We start from the raw sequence: 17,159 nt of genomic DNA, 5'->3' as shown, positions 1-17,159 counted from the left end.
GTCTGTGCCTAACGGAACTGTTCGCTTTCATTTTTGGTTTTGTTATTTTTGTTTGAGTGTTTCTTGAAAATAAATATCATGAACACTTTCCACGCTGCGCTTTGGTCCACTCTTCCTTCCACCGACGATGAGTGTTACACTATAGGATAAGACAGATACATATATTTAGATATATTGCTATAGGATAACAGATACATATATTTATATATATTGCTATAGGATAACAGATACATATATTTAGATATATTGCTATAGGATAACAGATACATATATTTAGATACATTTCTATGGGATAAGACAGAATCTGGTGCCTTGGCAGAGGATCAAGTTTCAACTGAATTCCAAGTATGGCTTCCATTTAGGTCGTTACAGTACAAGAGATTCCATGGACATAAAACAATAATGGTTTTCATTGAAAGCAGCCTAAACACATACAATTATTTGTTTAGGCAAGCAATTGATCATAGGTTATTTAGTCTAAAGTTTAAACAACATATCAAACCAACAAATTCACCAAGTTGGCCCCTTGCCCCAACTCAATTTATAATCAGTCAAACTAGATATTGAATGTATTGAACCTGCAAGTAAGCCTTTCAGTGTACTTTACCATGTGTATCCTGTGCCTATGACAAACGTCATAATCAGCAGGACATTACAAAACAATAATGCCACACCATCTCTCTTTGAAGTGTATAATAGATTATATATCTCTATTGCCCAGCTTTGAGTATGTGGGTGTGGTAGGCCACCACTCCACTACTTACCAGGACTGAAATAGCTGGAGGTTGCTATTTCTGTCATTACATAAAAGTCTCAATAAAATTGCTTTATTACTACAGATGTATATTTGTTTAGTGGCTGTTGTGGACTGGAATCCCACAGTGGTTTACTGAGAGGAGTGTGTGTGCTTGTGTGTGTGTGCTTGTGTGTGTGCATGCATGCATGCATGCGGAGTAGACACACAAACACTCCACCCCCACCCCCACACTCCTCCAGACAGACCCCATAAATGTAACAATTCTTGCTCGACAAGCAGGTGAGAATGTTGGGAATGTAGCACATCCCACTGTGTAGTCTGGGCCAGGACGTATCAATTTGCATAAAACACCACTCTGACTCTTGATTGGGTGGAGGAGTAGCTCTCAAATTAAACTCTGCAGAGACTTAACAGCAAAGCCTACTGAGAATGAAAAGGGAAGCAATTCTACACAGTTATAATACAAATTATAGGCCTACCAAGACATCGAATTCAAATGAAATATTGAATAAACAGTTTAGAGCGTGAAGTTTGCAGCGGTTACTTTCTAAAAGCGCGGGAGGAGATAACCCATTCATAGACTAACTACCTTTAGTGCCTATTGATGAAGGTATCTTCTGGCGGGGGAGTTTTGTTAATTAAGAGCCCCGACGCTCGTTCTGAACGTTAAAATGCATCGCCTGCGGTATGGTTTTGGAAACATAAGGAACGTATCTTTAATATCAGTAAGAAATAATATATATATATTTTTAAAAAGGTTAAATTACTACACACCTTTACAGGGTTAAGGTTCCCACACGGTCATTTTTCCATGTTACAGCAATTGTTTACAGAAAAACTGACGTAATACAGAGGTGTAACTTTGCTAATTAGCTATCTGCGTCTCAGAACAAATGTGTTGTCACTGAAAAATACTATTGGTTGCAACTGTGTTAAAACCGAGACAGATTTTGTCATTTTGTGAAGTTATTTTAAAGTGGTATTTAAGTAGAGGGCTTTATGTTTCTAGAACCATACCGCAATACTGAATCTATTCACGTTTAGATGGACTATTTGGCTGTTTTGGTTTCCAGAGCCATTTCGACTCTCAACAGAACATGTAAGGTCCTAGGACTATAAGGAGGAATGTTAGGCTACTGTAGTACATTATTAGACTAGGGAGAAGATGGCATAGTCCAGTGATAGGCAACTAGATTCAGTCACAGGACGTTTTTTGTCTGAGCGCATGGTCAGAGGGCCTGAAAATATTTCTAGAAATTTTCAGAAAATTGACCACAAGTAAACCCAAAAAGAGATTGTATTTGAAAATAACACAAACATTTCATAACTTGATTACATTGAGACATGATCACGTAAGTCTCTCTTTTTATTCGTAGGAATACTTGTAACTACAGATTTACTAAATTATTAGTGAAGGAAAAAAAAACAATATTGGGAGGGTTTTGGCCCGGGGCCGCCTGTGGCCTATTCTGTTTGAATTATCTCCCACTGCGTCGCAGCTGCAAACCACACTGCTCCTGCTCCCCTCTCGCCCATGGAAAGAAATTAGACACTATCCTCACAACACTCCTCCCCTCCCTCTCAAACTTTGAGCTTTCTCCCACTTTTACCATGTTCTTCTGTAGCCTATACCCGGTCTTCTTCGATGCAGCCTATGTTTTCCTCCTTATCATGGCTGGCTGTTGATGGAACAAACAGGTCGCTGGACCGCCTCTAAAGCACAATCGAAACATCAATGCCAGTGACATTTTTTCAATCTCTTGATTTTGGTTAGATGAAATATGCGATGTCCGCGTGTGAGCCGGGTTCTTTTTCTGCTACATTCTGTTTTGTTTTTGGCTGCCAGCCATGTCGAGTTCTCGCTGCCTGGTAGCCTCTCTCCAGACGAAGAACAAGGTCAGTGTGTCTCAGTTGTTACAACTAGCCTAGGCTATAATTACTGCAACAATGTTGCGATGTTATTGTTGCAATTTCACTTACATGCATAGATTCAATGCAACAAACAGCACACATCGTAGTTAGCCATTACAAGGTTAGTGCATGCATTTGTGCATAATTTTAGCCAAGTGGCAGGTTGATCAATTAATTTATAATTTGATAAATGATTAAATGATTGATCTGGAAATTATATTGTAAGTATTGGATCAATTCAGTGTAGTGGTTATTTGTATCCAAATGGGCTAATGTTATTACTTTTCCATGTTATCCTCAGGTCGCTTTCTCCAGTCCCAGTCGGATGTGTCCATGGTTCATCCAGTCAAAGTTGACAGCGATGGACAGTTTCTCTCCCACTCTCTAGCACACCGCTTTGAGCGCGTGCGGCACAAGCGAGACTTGGGGCCTTTGGAGGGACGCGTTTATTATAAGGTGACCTACAAAGGTCGCAATTTGTTTTTTAATCTAACAGTCAACAACTATTTGGTGTCGAACAAATATGTTCTGGAGTGGCGGAACGGAAGTCTGAACCGGACTGAGCACCATACCACAGGGGAGAATGCGTGCCACCTGATCGGCACCGTGACTGATCCTACTAATGCGCGCGGGACAGCCGCCATCAGCACCTGTGAAGGTTTGGTAAGAAACCAGGATACTGACCATGATTGGAATTTAACTTCTTGTCATCTTTAATTCTTTTCACTGGTTTTAAGACATATCCAGACAGGACGAATACGTCTCGCAGATGCACGATGTAAAATAAACGTGACATAAATAAATACAAATAAAATGTAGTATGGAGAGCGTTTGCACATTGGCAAGATGTCCCCGAGATGTCGGCATTAGATCGCATTTGCCCTTCAGGCGCGGTTTGGAGGATGCATGTCAAAGCTGTTAAATTATACTGGCAATAATGAAAAACAATAAGCTTTATATTTTAGTCATTTAGCCGACCCAACTTACTAGTGAGCGCATACATTTTTGTATTTTTCATACTTATCCCCGTGGAATCGAACCCACAAACACCATGCTCTACCAACTGAGCTACATGGGACTATACTAAACTATACCTGATTTTGTTTGGGGATAAACTGAAGAGAGAAGAGTCAAGTTTATTAGGCTATTGCTATACCATGTTAAAACTCTTAAGGATCCGCCCCTTTTTTTCAATCTTCGCCTGAAATTACATACTCAAATCTAATTACTTGCAGCTCAGGCCCTGAAGCAAGGATATGCATATTCTTGGTACCATTTGAAAGGAAACACTTTGAAGTTTGTGGAAATGTGAAATGAATGTAGGAGAATATAGCACAATAGATCTGGTAAAAGATAATACAAATAAAAAACAACTGCTCTTTGTGACACTTGTCAGCGCACACACTTTTGGCCGAGGTATCAAAATGCTTTGGGAATATATCGTTTAGAGAGCGTTTTTGCACATTGGCAAGACAACACCCGAGACATTCGAATAGAATGTTGATGCCTGGCCGACATATAAACATCTGCAAGACATCTTGTCAATGTGCTAACGCTCTCCATACTACAGCTTCCCGATGTATACATCGTGACTGACTACTTTGGGCAGGTGTACAATACCAGTCAAAAGTTTGGACACACCTACTCATTCAAGGGTTTTTCTTTATTTTTACTATTTCTACATTGTAGAAAAGTAGTGAAGACATCAAATCTATGAAATAACACATATGGAATCATGTAGTAACCATTTTTTTTTTAAACAAATCTAAATATATTTGAGATTCTTCAAAGTAGCCATCCTTTGCCTTGATGACAGCTTTGAACACTCTTAGCATTCTCTCAACAAGCTTCATGAGATAGTCACCTGGAATGCTTTTCCAACTGTCTTGAAGTAGTTCCCACATATTCTGAGCACTTTTTGGATACTTTTCCTTCACTCTGCGGTTCAACTCATCCCAAACCATCTCAATTGGGATGAAGTTGGGTGACTGTGGAGGCCAGGTCATCTGATGCAGCGCTCCATCACTCTCCTTCTTGGTCAAATAGCCCTTACACAGCCTGGAGGTGTGTTTTAGGTCATTGTCTTGTTGAAAAATAAATGATAGTCTCTCGAAGCGCAAACCAGATGAGATGGTGTATCACTGCAGAATGCTGTGGTAGCCATGCTGGTGAAGTGTGCCTTGAATTCTAAATAATCACTGACAGTGTCACCAACAAAGCACCATCACACCTCCTCCTCCATGCTTCATGGTGGGAACCATACATGTGGAGATCATCCGTTCACCTACTCTGCGTCTCACAAAGACACAGCAGTTGGAACCAAAAACCTCAAATTTGGACTCGTTTGTCTGCTTATTTGAACTGTTCTTGCCATAATATGGACTTGGCCTTTTACCAAATAGGGCTATATTCTGTATACCAACCCTACCTTGTCACAACTAAACTGATTGGTTCAAACGCATTAAGAAGGAAAGAAATTCCACAACTTAACTTTAAACAAGGCACACCTGTTAATTGAAATGCATTCCAGCTCATGAAGCTGGTTGAGACAATGCCAAGAGTGTGCAAAGCTGTCATCAAGACAAAGTGTGGCTACTTTGAAGAATCTCAAATATAAAATAAGATTTTGATTTGTTTTAACATTTTTTGGGTTACTACATGATATGTGTTATTTCATAGTTTTGATGTCTTTACTATTATTCTACAATGTATAAAATAGTAAAAATAAAGAAAAACCATAGAATGAGTAAGTGTGTCCCAACTTTTGACTGGTACTGGTATGTGTGCTATCTGGGTCCCAATGTTGATCTCTACAAGATCTACGGCCAACTCTGTGATGCTGAGCGGCCATGTGACGGTGCAGCGTGAATGCATTTCGACCTCCTACACTCACAACCGCCCTCCCGCCAACCTTCTAAGTGGAACGCAATCTACTAACAATATACCGCTGTCAGGCCGACATCGGCGAGGTGTATGTGCGCCGTCTGAGTAGTTGGGCCAGTGTAATCCTTCTCCAATGCATCCTTATACTTTTCTGTCATTCAGTGATCAATATAAGGCTTCACAAATGAACCACATTTAGAAGCAGGTAAAGATAATTGAAATAAGGAGATATGTACCCTCATTATGATTTAGCCACATTGATTTAGCTTAGATAGGACATTTTGTATGTGTAATTTCTTGGCCTGTTTACCATTCACATATTATAGAAGCGGCTGCCTCCCCAAGGTCAGACTAACTTCTTTAAAATATACAGGAGAGAGACATCAGAGAAGTAGTAAAATATGCAGTAGAGGATGTGGTCTGGCTGGTCACAGTTGAGCAAACCCTCAGACTGACAGTACTTTGTCTGTTGGTCCGGCCTTCAAAGATTTCCTGACTGTTTGCAGAAGGACTTTAGCTTCGTAGCCCCCAAACGTCTGCATCCGCCGCCTCTTCTCGGTCTACTGGGAGACTCTGGCTCTCTTGCATGCTCTTTCTCTCCTCCTTCTCTCCCTTCTCACCCGTCTTCTCCCACATTTGTCTTCTACTCTCAGCTCTCTCTCTCCCTGAATCTGAAGTGTTATGTTTCTCTTTGTTTGACCACAGAGAGTAAGTTTGAGAATGTGGCTTTCTATGGCTACTCCTTACAAAGAGGCTGAAGTAAAACTTGGATTAGTGTCACACACAAACACAAGGCGGCAGTATTTTTAGAATTCTTGTATGTTTCTTATAAGAAAGCTACTTTTATCTACAAAGGAAAGGAAGACTTACATTTTTATCACAATGACAGTTGAGTTTTTCTCTCTGTCTGCTGACCAGAAAACAGCTGGACAGCAGAGAGCGACAAAGGGGAGACTTCCGTATTGTCCATGATTTATTTCTGTAGAGGATAAGGAAGAGGAGGAACTTCCCTCTGTATTTGATCAGACTTGTCAGTAAATGGCCTGTGATGGATGTCTCTCAGTGTTTACTCTTGTCACATCAGGAATGCCTCTGCTGCAAGGTCTTGTCTCAGTGTCTGTCAGTCATGTTTGGTTTGCAGTCGCTCAGTAAGCCAAACCTTGTAAATACATGTCATTGAGTATATACAGCTGTTGTGATTGTGAATGCGTTTGGGTTAGAGCAAAGAGACAGGGAATGTGCAAAGACCTCCCTGCATTTGTTATCCAGTTGCTCCTAAATGTTTCCTAGGCTGTGACCCCAGTGAGATCACACCAGATCTACTTCAGTATTCAACGTTTCTCCAGGTCCCCAGGACGTTAGGAGATGCCGTCAATGCTGTCCACTAGGGGCAATGTGAGCGTGTATTGCCATCTCGTAGGCTCGCGGCTTGCTACAGTGTTGTGCATGGGGATAGAGGATGGGCTTAAACCATGTGCTTCGGCTTTGAGGATCGCAGGTTCAATCCCGGTGCCGGGTAATCATAATGTTCTTTCTTCCCGTTTTAACCTTATCCCATACCTTAACCATTACTTAACCTTAACCGTTAAGTTTTTTTTATGCATAACCGTCAAGTTTCTTCTGCTTTAACAACCTTAACTCTTACATACTTTCACTTCACCCATAGACTTTTTTACTCATTTCCATGTAAAGGACCCATGAGAACCAATATGTGAAGTTCATAGAAGCATATTCAATTGTGTGTCTAATGAAAGCTAAGAGTATATATTTCTGGGAAATTAAGGCATAGATACATTTTTCAACAATTTTCCTTAGAAATTAGGCTTAAGTAATGGCTTGGATTTTTGGTCAAACGGATGGAAAAGGGGTCACAGAAAACATCTACCAGAAAAAGTCTTAAAAGGTATTAGAAATACATCAAAACACAATCATGTTGAAGTAAAGACCCCTGCCAACTAATATGAACACTTTAATCATTTGAATAAATTATTTACCTTCTGTAAGTTTAAGAAACATTCGCTTGTGCCTTGTAATTCCATTAACAAAACCCACATATCTTTAAGATATTTTCTAATTTCTCTCCCTCATGAGGAGGGAGGATAATGCAAGTTCAGGTAGACCTACCAATTAGTGTTTTTACTGATATCCGTTTTTGTTTATGTGTTATTAAGTGATTAAAACTTGTAATTCGGCAACATAATTATAAGTAACGGAATTACTGCAATTAATTGGCTACAATGGGAATTCATAGTAGTCACAAACCACAGTTGGGTCTCCTGCTACTGTCCTCCCTTCCACTGGCATACTGTTATGTTCAGCTCATAGGGTCTCCTGCTACTGTCCTCCCTTCCACTGGCATACTGTTATGTTCAGCACATAGGGTCTCCTGCTACTGTCCTCCCTTCCACTGGCATACTGTTATGTTCAGCACATAGGGTCTCCTGCTACTGTCCTCCCTTCCACTGGCATACTGTTATGTTCAGCACATAGGGTCTCCTGCTACTGTCCTCCCTTCCACTGGCATACTGTTATGTTCAGCACATAGGGTCACCTGCTACTGTCCTCCCTTCCACTGGCATACTGTTATGTTCAGCTCATAGGGTCTCCTGCTACGGTCCTCCCTTCCACTGGCATACTGTTATGTTCAGCTCATAGGGTCTCCTGGTACTGTCCTCCCTTCCACTGGCATAATGTTATGTTCAGCTCATAAATGTTTTCTCTCTCTTTCTGTCATCTGGTGGTCAAAGCGAGAGTGTAAAAACAGTCTGGACAACACCTCCTTCCCTCCTCTCTCTTTTCTCTCTCTCCAGTTAATGTTACCTGTCCCGGCTTACTGGCACCTACCCATGTGAGCCCCCTCTCTTTCCATTTACTGTAACCAGTATCCGCACCCACTAAGCACCAGAGGACCATGGACGTTGAAAAGTAGTTGTAGATTTTTGGTCCGGTGCTTACTTACGTGTCCTTTTCCAACAATGTAGAGTTAAATATGAAATAGTGGCAGGAGGAATAAGTACACAGTGAAAAACAATAACGAGTAAAAAATAACACGGCTATATACAGGGAATAAAAACCATTACCAAGTCGATGTGCAGGGGTACGAGGTCATTGAGATAGCTACAGTATGTACATTTCGGTAGGGGTAAAGTGACTAGGCAACAGGACAGATAACAGACTGAGCTGTAGCAGAAGCGTATTTATGTATGTTGTGTGTGTGTGTGTGTGTGTGTGTCAGTGTAAGTATGTGTGAGTGTGTAGGTAGAGACCAGTGTGTGTGCATAGAATAATAGCCTGTGTGTAGAATAATACCCATATACACTATATATACAGAAAAGTATGTGGACACAGCTTCAAATGAGTGGATTTGGCTATTCCAGCCACACCGTTGCTGACAGGTGTATAACATCGAGCACAAAGCCATGCAATCTCCATAGACAAACATTGGCATTAGAATGGCCTTACTGAAGAGCTCAGTGACTTTCAATGTGGCACCGTCAATGAATGCCACCTTTCCAACAAGTCAGTTCATCAAATGTCTGCCCTGCTAGAGCTGCCCTGGTCAACTGTAAGCGCTGTTATTGGGAAGTGGAAACGTCTAGGAGCAGCAATGGCTCAGCCATGAAGTGGTAGGCCACACAAGCTCACAGAACGGGACCGCTGAGTGCTGAAGCGTGTAGCGCGTTAAAATAGCCTGTCCTCGGTTGCAACACTCACTACCGAGTTCCAAACTGCCTCTGGAAGCAAGGTCAGCACAATAACTGTTCATCTGGAGCTTCATGAAATAAGTTTCCATGGACGATCAGCTGCACACAAGCCTAAGACCACCATGCGCAATGCCAAGCGTAAGCTTGAGTGGTGTAAAGCTTGCTGTCATTGGACTCTGGAGCAGTGGAAAAGCATTCTCTGGAGTGATGAATCACGCTTCATCATCTGGCAGTCTGAAGGACAAATCTGGTTTTGGAGGATGTCAGGAGAACGCGACCTGCCCGATTGCATAGTTCCAACTGTAAAGTTTGGTGGAGGACTCGGCCCCTTAGTTCCAGTGAAGGGAAATCTTAACGCTACAGCATACAATGACGTTCTAGACGATTCTGTGCTTCCAACTTTGTGGCACCAGTTTGGGGAAGGCCCTTTCTTCCACAAAGCGAGGTCCATACAGAAATGGTTTGTTGAGATTGGTGTGGAAGTACTTGACTGGCCTGCACCGATCCCTAACCACAACCCCATCGAACACTTTTGGGATGAATTGGTACGCTGTCTGTGAGCCAGGCCTAATCGCCAAACATCAGTTCCCGACCTTACTAATGTTCTTGTGGCTGAATGGAAGCAAGTCCCCGCAGCGATGTTCCAACATCTAGTGGAAAGCCTTCCCAGAAGAGTGCAGGCTGTTATAGCAGCAAAGGGGGGACCAACTCCATATTAATGCCCATGGTTTTGAAATGAGATGTTCAATGAGCAGGTGTCCACATACGTTTGGTCATGTAGTGTATGTAGGGCGTTCACTCACAGCTGTACAATGTAGAGAAAAACTGGTTAATTCAAGAGGCTGCTATGAAATGTATTTCATAATGTAGTTTTATTTGCTCTATGTCATTAATTCAATGTAATTTATCATTAGATTGTTCTCTGAAATATTATAACCTTAATATATTTGTACTTGACAGTGTTGATGAAATTAAAATGTTATTTGCTGTGATTGTTGCTAGCCTCTCTTGGTTGTATCTCTTCCATATTTGGTGTTGTGAGGTGGTACCATTTGGAGGTGTTTCCGCTGGTTGGACCATTCAAAATCAGCTTCATACTTCTTCATTTTCACCTCCAGATCCTTGGCTTTCATTGCCTATAATCGCGATCAACATTGAGAGGGGCCATTTCTATGGCGATTTAAAGGTAAAGACTCAGGCATACACAATGAAAACAGGAACAGATTGTCTTTGCAGAGGGTGGATCCTGAAATTCAGTATGTTTAGCTTTGTAAATAAATATATATTTAGTCTCCTATATAGTTTTGTATTCAGTGGATTTCATTTAGAAACAGCCCATGTTTTCACTCACAAATCTGCAGCTTGTTACTTGACGTTCGAAAGTTAGTGCCGTTCTGCAACAGAGCAGCACCACAGAGTTCTATTGAGCATTATAAACTGGGTGATTTGAGCCCTAAATTCTGAAAGCCATGGTATTTCAGACCATATACCACGGGTATGACAAAACATTTAGTATTACAGCTCTAATGATGTTGGTAACCAGTTTATAATAGCAATAAGGCTCCTCAGGGGTGTGATATATGGCCAATATACCACGGCTAAGGACTGTGTCCAGGCACTCCGCGTTGCGTCGTGGATAAGAACATCCATTAGCCGTGTTATATTGGTCATATACCACACCTCCTCTGGCCTTATTGCTTAATTATACAATATGTGGTTCTAATCCTGAATGCTAATTGGTTATAACCGCATTCCAGTCGGTGTCTATTCCACAAGTTACCACCGGCTAAATATATGACGTTAAAATGCCTATTTACTCTGTTCCATCAATTTCTAAACTTGCTCTCCACTATAAAAAGCATCTAGACATTATCTCACATTTCTTTTAGACTAACATTTTGTGTTCAACAGCGGAGATTTGTATAAACCTTTCTGTGTCTCTCCGACATTTGCAACATTGTTTCAATATTCAAATTCGATCTCCAGCTGTACCATAGTAATGAAGGTGTCGAGAAGAGACAGACAGTCAGGCAGCTTGTCTCAGCCAGTCGAAATCACGAATCAGCATAATTTTTATGGATATATACAAAGAAATGTCAATTGAAAAAAGGTCAAATGAAACAAAGTGCAGCTAGTTTACTGCGCTTCATTAGCTCATTGTTTTGGATGTATCCAAAAAACAGCTTAAACAAATGCAAAGGCAGCTACAGTTGTTATTCTGGATGCACTGTTTGACGTGACTGTTGTTGGCTAGCTAGAAAGCAAGGGATAATAATGTTGCCACCCAGTATGGCAATGGAACATTTAGAACGAACGACTGGGTCGCGTCCATAGATACAGAACAAAAAGACTGAACGACTGGGTCGCGTCTCTGGCAACCGAACCAATAGAACAAACGACCAGACGGCTTGGATAGCAACCCTAGATGTGTGTCGGGACTATATCTTGCGGAAGGATGAAATAGTAAGAATAAATTAATCAAAATAACGTTGTTTTTAAAAAATATGTCAACCATTATTTGAATATTTTGGTAGCCTGTTGTAAAGAAGTGATAATGCCCTTGAAGCCGGTGTTTGGAGGATATATTGGCATGGTTTGCAGGCCTATCAACACCCATGCCAATGTATCCTCCAAACACCGGCTTCGAGGGTATTATCACTTAAGTGACCACTTTGACCATGGCTGTGATGACATTCCATTCACTCGAAATATGCTATAGTCAAATCAAATCACATTTTATTGGTCACATACACAGGGTTAGCAGATGTTAATGCGAGTGTAGCGAAATGCTTGTACTTTTAGTTCCAACCGTGCAGTAATATCTAACAAGTAATCTAACAATTTCACAACAACTACCTTATACACACAAGTGTAAAGGAATGAATAAGAATATGTACATATAAATATATGGATGAGCGATGGCCCGAACGGCATAGGCAAGATGCAGTAGATGGTATAGAGTACAGTATATACATATGAGATGAGTAATGTAGGGTATGTAAACATTATATAAAGGGGCATTGTTTAAAGTGACTAGTGATACATTTATTACATCCAATTTTTAATTATTAGAGTGGCTAGAGATTTGAGTCAGTATGATGGCAGCAGCCACTCAATGTTAGTGATGGCTGTTTAACAGTCTGTTGGCCTTGAAATTGAAGCTGTTTTTCAGTCTCTCGGTCCAAGCTTTCATGCACCTTTTTGGCCTTCCTGTGACATCGGGTGGTGTAGGTGTCCTGGAGGGCAGGTACTTTGCCCTCGGTGATGCATTGTGCAGACCTCACTACCCCCTGGAGAGCCTTGCGGTTGTGGGCGGAGCAGTTTCCGTACCAGGCGGTGATACAGCCCGACAGGATGCTCTCGATTGTGCATCTGTGAAAGTTTGAGTGTTTTTGGCGACAAGCCGAATTTCTTCAGCCTGCTGAGGTTGAAGAGGCGCTGTTGCGCCTTCTTCACCACGCTGTCTGTGTGGGTGGACCATTTCAGTTTGCCCGTGATGTGTACGCCGAGGAACTTAAAACTTTCCACCTCCTCCACTACTGTCCCGTCGATGTGGATAGGGGGGTGCTCCCTCTGCTGTTTCCTGAAGTTCACAATCATCTCCTTTGTTTTGTTGACGTTGAGTGTGAGGTTATTTACCTGACACCACACTCAGAGTGCCTCACCACCTCCCTGTAGGCTGTCTCGTCATTGTTGGTAATCAAGTCTACAACTGTAGTGTCGTCTGCAAACTTGATGATTTGAGTTGGAGAAGTGCATGGCCACGCAGTCATGGGTGAACAGGGAGTACAGGAGAGGGCTGAGAAAGCACCCTTGTGGGGCCCCAGTGTTGAGGATCAGCCGGGTGGAGATGTTGTTTCCTACACTCACCCCCTGGGGGAGGCCCGTCAGGAAGTCCAGGACCCAGTAGCACAGGGCGGGGTCGAGACCCAGGGTCTCAAGCTTAATGACGAGTTTGGAGGGTACTATGGTGTTGAATGCTGAGCTGTAATCGATAAACAACATTCTTACATGGGTATTCCTCTTGTTCAGATGGGTTAGGGCAGTGTGATTGTGATTGCCTCTTCTGTGGACCTATTGGGGCGGTAAACAAATTGGAGTGGGTCTAGGGTGTCAGGTAGGGTGGAGGTGATATGATCCTTGACTAGTCTCTCAAAGCACTTCATGGTGACGGAAGTGAGTACTATGGGGCGATAGTCGTTTATCTCAGTTACCTTAGCTTTCTTGGGAACAGGAACAATGGCGGCCCTTTTGAAGCATGTGGGAACAGCAGACTGGGATAGGGATTGATTGAATATGTCCATAAACACACCAGCCAGCGGGTCTGCGCATGCTCTGAGGACGTGGCTAGGGATGCCGTCTGGGCTGGCAGCCTTGCGAGGGTTAACATGTTTAAATGTTTTACTCACATTGGCTGTGGTGAAGGAGAGTCTGCAGGTTTTGGTATCGGGCTGTGTCAGTGGCACTGTATTGTCCTCAAAGCGAGCAAAGACGTTTTTTGGTTTGTCTGGGAGCAAGACATTGGTGTCCGCGATGGGGCTGGTTTTCTTTTTGTAATCCATGATTGACTGAAGACCCTGCCACATACGTCTCATGTGTGAGCCATTGAATTGTGACTCTACTTTGTCTCTATACTGACCCTGAGCTTGTTTGATTGCCCTGCGGGGGGAATAGCTACACTGTTTGTATTCGGTCATGTTTCCGGTCGCCTTAAAAGTAGTGGTTCGCACTTTCAGTTTTGTGCGAATGCTGCCATCAATCCACGGTTTCTGGTTGGGGAAGGTTTTAATAGTCACCGTGGGTACAACATCTCCGATGCACTTGCTAATAAATTCGCTCACCGAATCAGCGTATACATCAATGTTGTTGTCTGAGGCTATACTGAATATATCCCAGTCCACATGATCGAAGCAATCTTGTGCGTGGAATCAGATTGGTCAGACCAGCGTTGAACAGACCTGAGCACGGGCGTTTCCTGTTTTAGTTTCTGTCTATAGGCTGGGAGCAACAAAATGGAGTTGTGGTCAATTTGCCGAAAGGAGGGCGAGGGAGGGCTTTGTATGCGTCGCGGAAGTTAAAGTAGCAATAATCCAGAATTTTGTCGATATGCTGACAAAATTTAGGGATTTTCAGATTAGCCTTGTTAAAATCCCCAGCTACAATAAATGCAGCCTCAGGATATGTGGTTTCCAGTTTACATAGAGTCCAATGAAGTTCTTTCAGGGCTGTCGAGGTGTCTGCTTTGAGTGGGATATACATGGCTGTGATTTATAATTGAAGAGAGTTCTCTTGGTAGATAATGCAGTCAGCATTTGATTATAAAGAATTCTAGGTCAGGTGAACAAAATTACTTGAGTTCCTGTATGTCGTTATGATCACACCACGACTCGTTAATCATAAGGCATACACCCCCACCCTTCTTCTTACCAGAGAGATGTTCGTTTCTGTCGGCGTGATGCGTGAAGAAACCGGGTGGCTGTACCGACTCGGATAACGTATCCTGAGTGAGCCGTGCTTCTGTGAAACCGAGAGTGTTACAATCTCTGATTGGAAGGCAATCTCTCTGGAAGGCAACCCTTGCTCGAATTTCGTCTACCTTGTTGTCAAGAGACTGGACATTGGCGAGTAGCCCGTTCTGCAGCGCTGTTGTTTTGGGTCGCCTACTGGGATCCGATCCATTGTCCTGGGTGATGGTCCAAACAGAAGATCCGCTTCAGGTAAGTTGATGTTGCTCTTATATCCAATAGCTCTTCCCGGCTGTATGTATTAAGACTTAAGATTTCCTGGGGTAACAGTATAAGAAATAATACATAAAAAAAACTAAATACTGAGTAGTTTCCTAAGAAGGCGAAGAACGCGAAGCGAGGCGACCATCTCTGTCGGCGCCATCACTTGAGTAAATCGTTAGTAAGTTTTTTACCATATATGGTAGAGACATGGGGTTTGGACTATTGTTTTTCTGACTGAATTGTCTATTGAATGGACATATTTGTATAAACCTTGAATTAATTAATACTTTTACGGATGAACACCCTAATATACGCAATGGATGATATTGCATAATTCTAACTATTCAGGATACATCACCATGAAGAGAATTACATTCATATCCATAATTATGCATTTCTGTAAAGTACAGATCAGGGACCCATAATGTAACTCCTTTCCCTTAATTCTGTTACCAGGTGTGAATCCACTTTACTTCAATTTTTTTTTTTTAACTCAAGGTGTCATGTCATAGCTGACATTCTTGCTGCAGACATCTTTGAATCTTAAAGAAAACATTGCAGAATTAGGTTGCATTATGATTTGTTTTTATCCTTCCAACTAAAAGTCCCAGACATATCACTTTACATGTTTATATTGGGGAAATGTATATTTTATCCGAATTTGACCAGAGTCATGTCGGAAAAGCATTTGGAAAAGTGATGTTAAGAGAAGCACTACATGAGTGGGAGTGAAGCCACTGTCCACATACGAGTAAAGACCCACATCATGCCGATTGCTTTAGAACAAATATTTTGGCACTCTGAATAAAGCCAAATTATCATCTGACCATATCCTGTGATTTCTTTATTCTGTATAAGCCCAAAAATATTGGACACAGGCTTTTTACATCGCCCCTTTTACACCCCTGCTGGCTTACCCCTACTAGATAACCACTAGCAGCCTTGAAACACATCACTTATTAGCAGTTCAGCACATCAGCATTTCTTGTACTCTTATACAAATTCAAGATAAACCTTTTCCATCATAGTAGACATTGATTGTCGATAACAAAACTCTGTTGGCCAATGGTAGATATACAGTTGAAGTCGGAAGTTTACATACACGTAGGTTGGAGTCGTTAAAACTTGTTTTTCAACCACTCCACAAATGTCTTGTTAACCAACTATAGTTTTAGCAAGTCGGTTAGGACATCTACTTTGTGCATGACACAAGTCATTTTTCCAACAATTGCTTACAGACAGATTATTTCACTTATAATTCACTGTATCACAATTCCAGTGTGTCAGAGGTGTACATACACTAAGTTGACTGTGCCTTTAAACAGCTTGGAAAAATCCAGAGAATTATGTCATGGCTTTAGAAGCCAATTGGAGGTGTACCTGTAGATGTATTTCAAGGTCTATCTTCAAACACAGTGCTTCTTTGCTTGACATCGTGGGAAAATCAAAAGAAATCAGCCAAGACCTCAGAAAATTAGTGTAGACCTCCACAAGTCTGGTTCATCCTTGGGAGCAATTTCCAAACGCCTGAAGGTACCATGTTAATCTGTACCAACAATAGTACACAAGTATAAACACCATGGGACCACGCAGCTATCATACCGCTCAGGAAGGAAACGCGTTCTGTCTCTTAGAGATCGACGTACTTTGGTGCGAAAAGTGCAAATCAATCCCAGAACAACAGCAAAGGACCTTGTGAAGATGCTGGAGGAAACAGGTACAAAAGTATCTATATCCACAGTAAAACGAGTCCTATATCGACATAGCCTGAAAGGCCGCTCAACAAGGATGAAGCCACTGCTCCAAAACCGCCATAAAAAGCCAGACTACGGTTTTCAACTGCACATGGGGACAAATATCGTACTTTTTGGAGAAATGTCCTCTGGTCTGATGAAACAAAAATAGAACTGTTTGGCCATAATGACCATTGTTATTTTTGGAGGAAAAAGAGGGAGGCTTGCAAGCCGAAGAACACCATCCCAACCGTGAAGCACGGGGGTGGCAGCATCATGTTGTGGGGGTGCTTTGCTGCAGGAGGGACTGGTGCACTTCACAAAATAGAGGGCATCATGAGGAGGCAAAATTATGTGGATATATGGAAGCAACATCAGTCACGACATCAGTCAGGAAGTTAAAGCTTGGTCGCAAATGGGTCTTCCAAATGGACAATGACCC

At 42.0% G+C, this 17,159-nt stretch overlaps 2 protein-coding genes across 2 annotated transcripts in view; both read left to right on the top strand.

The window, feature by feature from the left end:
- LOC139411134 (myosin regulatory light chain 2, atrial isoform-like) overlaps positions 1-17,159 on the top strand; it is a 167,068-nt gene that overhangs the window by 27,400 nt on the left and 122,509 nt on the right. The gene's annotated exons all lie outside the window — the stretch shown is intronic.
- The window catches only part of LOC139411129 (A disintegrin and metalloproteinase with thrombospondin motifs 12-like), a 48,429-nt gene continuing 33,629 nt past the window's right edge, over positions 2,360-17,159 (top strand). Inside the window, exons 1-2 of the mRNA XM_071157003.1 lie at positions 2,360-2,653; positions 2,970-3,331. Coding sequence (XP_071013104.1) covers positions 2,539-2,653; positions 2,970-3,331 — 477 coding nt within the window. The 5' untranslated portion in view covers positions 2,360-2,538. The remainder of the gene's footprint in view (positions 2,654-2,969; positions 3,332-17,159) is intronic.

The sequence above is a fragment of the Oncorhynchus clarkii genome, chromosome 6 (assembly GCF_045791955.1).
Source record: "Oncorhynchus clarkii lewisi isolate Uvic-CL-2024 chromosome 6, UVic_Ocla_1.0, whole genome shotgun sequence".
Taxonomy (NCBI): Eukaryota; Metazoa; Chordata; class Actinopteri; order Salmoniformes; family Salmonidae; genus Oncorhynchus; species Oncorhynchus clarkii.
The sequence above is the reverse complement of the archived record's forward strand: the minus strand, read 5'-3'. Positions and strand labels throughout refer to the sequence as shown.